This window comes from Chrysochloris asiatica, unplaced genomic scaffold (assembly GCF_000296735.1).
Source record: "Chrysochloris asiatica unplaced genomic scaffold, ChrAsi1.0 scaffold00423, whole genome shotgun sequence".
Classification (NCBI taxonomy): domain Eukaryota; kingdom Metazoa; phylum Chordata; class Mammalia; order Afrosoricida; family Chrysochloridae; genus Chrysochloris; species Chrysochloris asiatica.
The window spans coordinates 1312816-1315504 of record NW_006408941.1 but is presented as its reverse complement, the minus strand read 5'-3'; the positions used below and the strand labels follow the sequence as shown (position 1 = coordinate 1315504).

The window sequence follows — 2689 nt, the reverse complement described above, 5'->3', positions numbered from 1 at the left end:
TCTCTGGAGCCACAGGGGGTAGATAAACCCTTGAAACTATTGTTGTTGTTAAGTGCCTTAGGGTTTCCAAGGAGCAGCTGGTGAGTTTGAACCGCCAACCTTATGGTTCAAATTGATATTGTGGTCCAGCACATTAACCCACAGCGCTGCACCAGGACTCCTTGAAACTATTACCCTAAGATAATTGTAAAACTCTAACCAAGAACATTAGAGGCTTCAGAAAATTTGTGGGGAAATTCCATTATCTATTAATTTCATTTTCAATGAACTTTTTGAAGCCCCCTCATATCCTCTAAATTATTATTATGATCAAACAACTGTGAATCTCTTTATCCTCCTCTCAAACAAATCAAATTTCTTAGAACACTTTAATTCAGATTACCCTCACCTGTCCTACATGTTACTGTATCCCATGCACCTTGGTTTTGTACTCTACAAATTAAACATTCTATTTTTCTAAAATAACCCCTGGTAGCACAATTCACCTGCTAGCTGAGTCAGAGAGTTAAATCTGCCACTCCATGGAAGAAAGATGAGGCAATCTGCTTCCGTAAAGATTGCTGTTAGGTGCCATCAAGTGGTACTGACTCATAGTGATCCTATGCACAATAGAACAAAACCCTGTCCGGTCCTGGGCCAACCTCACAATTGTTGCCACTCTTGAGTCCATTGATGCTGCCACTTTGCCAATCCATCTCACTGAGGGTCTTCCTCTTTTTCTCTGACCCTTCTCTTCCCCTTACCAAATATGATATTCTTCTCCAGAATATAATCTGGAAACGAAGTTTGGCCATCCTGGCCTCCAAGGAGCACTCTGGCTGCACTTCTTCCAGCACAGATCTGTTGGTTCTTTTGGCAGCCCATGGTACTTTCAATATTCTCCTTCAATACCATGACTTAAATGCAGCAATTCTTCTATAGTCTTCCTTATTCACTGTCCAGCATTTGCATGCATATTAGGTTATTGAAAACACCATGGCTTGCGTCAGGTGCGCACCTTAATCCTCTGGCTCTTCAACACTTTCAAAAGGTCTTGTGCAGCAGATTTGCCTAATGCAATACGTAAAGATTACATCTTTGGAAACCATGGGAGTTCTAGTTTCACAAGGTCACTATGAGTCAGAATCAACTGGACAGCAAGTTTTGTTTTTTATTTGTTTTTATTACTATTACTGCTCTATATTGAGCACTTGTTTAGATTACCTACAAGTTTACCAGTTTATGTGCTCACCATTTTTTTCATTTAATTTCTCCCTTCTGGGTTACATGTATTTGTTACTGATGTAGACAGATCCTTTTATATTGTTAGAAGTCAATTGTCAGTCAATTTTTCTCCCACATTTCTATTCTCTTCTTCTGGAATTCTGATTAGAACTGAGAGTCCTCATTTCATTATTCATTTGTTTAGCGCCCTTGAGTCCGTTCCAACTCATACCCACCCTGTGTAGGGTTTCCATGGAGCGACTGGTGGTTAGAAACCCAGAGCTTATCCTGCTCTGTATACACACCAGGGCTCTTTATTCATGCCACTCTTTTTTTATTTCCCATTATCTTATTTCTTTGGGTAAATGCCTCTGATCTATCCTCCACTTCAGTGACTTTCTCTTCTGCTGTGTCTAATCCGTTTTCTTACCCCATCAATTGAGTCTTGAATTTCAATGGTTCTGTTTTACAACTGTAGAAATTATTTAAAAACCTGTCTGCTCTTTTTCAATGTCTTGCTCTTCCCATCCTTTAAAATCCCTCCCCTTCCTCCTTTTTTTCTTTCATCCTAAACTCCAAGTTTGGTTCACTGCTGTTATCTCCAGCGCCTACTACATACAGCCTCTGGAACGCAACAGACGCTGAGTGTACATTTGTCCAACGGCTTTGTGAGCGTGAGATTAGGTAGATGCGGAATGCCAGGTCCACACTCTCCCATCGCCATGAGCTACTCTCCCACACCTTTTCTCTTTTCAGCAATGACAATTACACATTCAGTTTCTATTCTTTTAGTGGTTATCTTTTAAAGTGTTTATAATACATACTTGACTTTACAAAGCCTCCAACATCCTCGCCGATCTTCTGCTCTCACTGCAGTCCGAACTTTACAAAAAGGTGCCCGCGCATCCCATGACGTCACGGGACTGTGACGCTCCCTGGGAGCCCCGCCCCTCCTCGTCGCCCAGCCGAGAATCCAAGGTCTCTGCGCCGTGACGCCACGAATCCGGGCGGGCGGGTTTTGCGTCGGCCCAATGGGAGTAGCGCGCCGGCCTCCCCTTTAAGGAATGTTGTGACCTGACGTCACCGGAGCGAGTTACCTCCCCGAGCCGCCGCCGCTGGGCTCAGCGCGAGCGCAGGAGCCCTTCAACGCGAGGCGAGGAGCCCCCGGAGCCCCCAAACCGCAACCACATTCCCGCGCCGCGCGCCTCGGTCTGCGCGCCCAGCCGGGCCCGCGCGATGCCCTCAGACCGGCCCTTCAAGCAGCGGCGGAGCTTCGGTGAGGCCTGGCGGGCAACCAGCGAGCGCAGGGTGAAGGGCGTAGGGGGCCCTCGGACCCACTCCGAGTGCCGCTGGTGACGTCAGGCCCATGACGTCAGATTCAAGCTGGAGCCTAGGACTGGGAAGCCGGCTCGGGCCTGGCCTGGGAGATCCCCCCCGCCTCCCTACCGGGTCTGGTGCCTGAGGTTGTGGGGCCGGTCGGCCCAGG

The 2689-nt window shown here is 47.2% G+C and overlaps 1 protein-coding gene across 1 annotated transcript in view; it reads left to right on the top strand.

Moving 5' to 3' along the window:
* The first annotated feature begins 2439 nt into the window (after positions 1 to 2439).
* Positions 2440 to 2689, top strand: part of MAP1LC3A (microtubule-associated protein 1 light chain 3 alpha) — a 1227-nt gene continuing 977 nt past the window's right edge. The window contains 1 exon segment of the mRNA XM_006878404.1: positions 2440 to 2479. Within this exon segment, the coding sequence (XP_006878466.1) occupies positions 2440 to 2479 (40 nt within the window).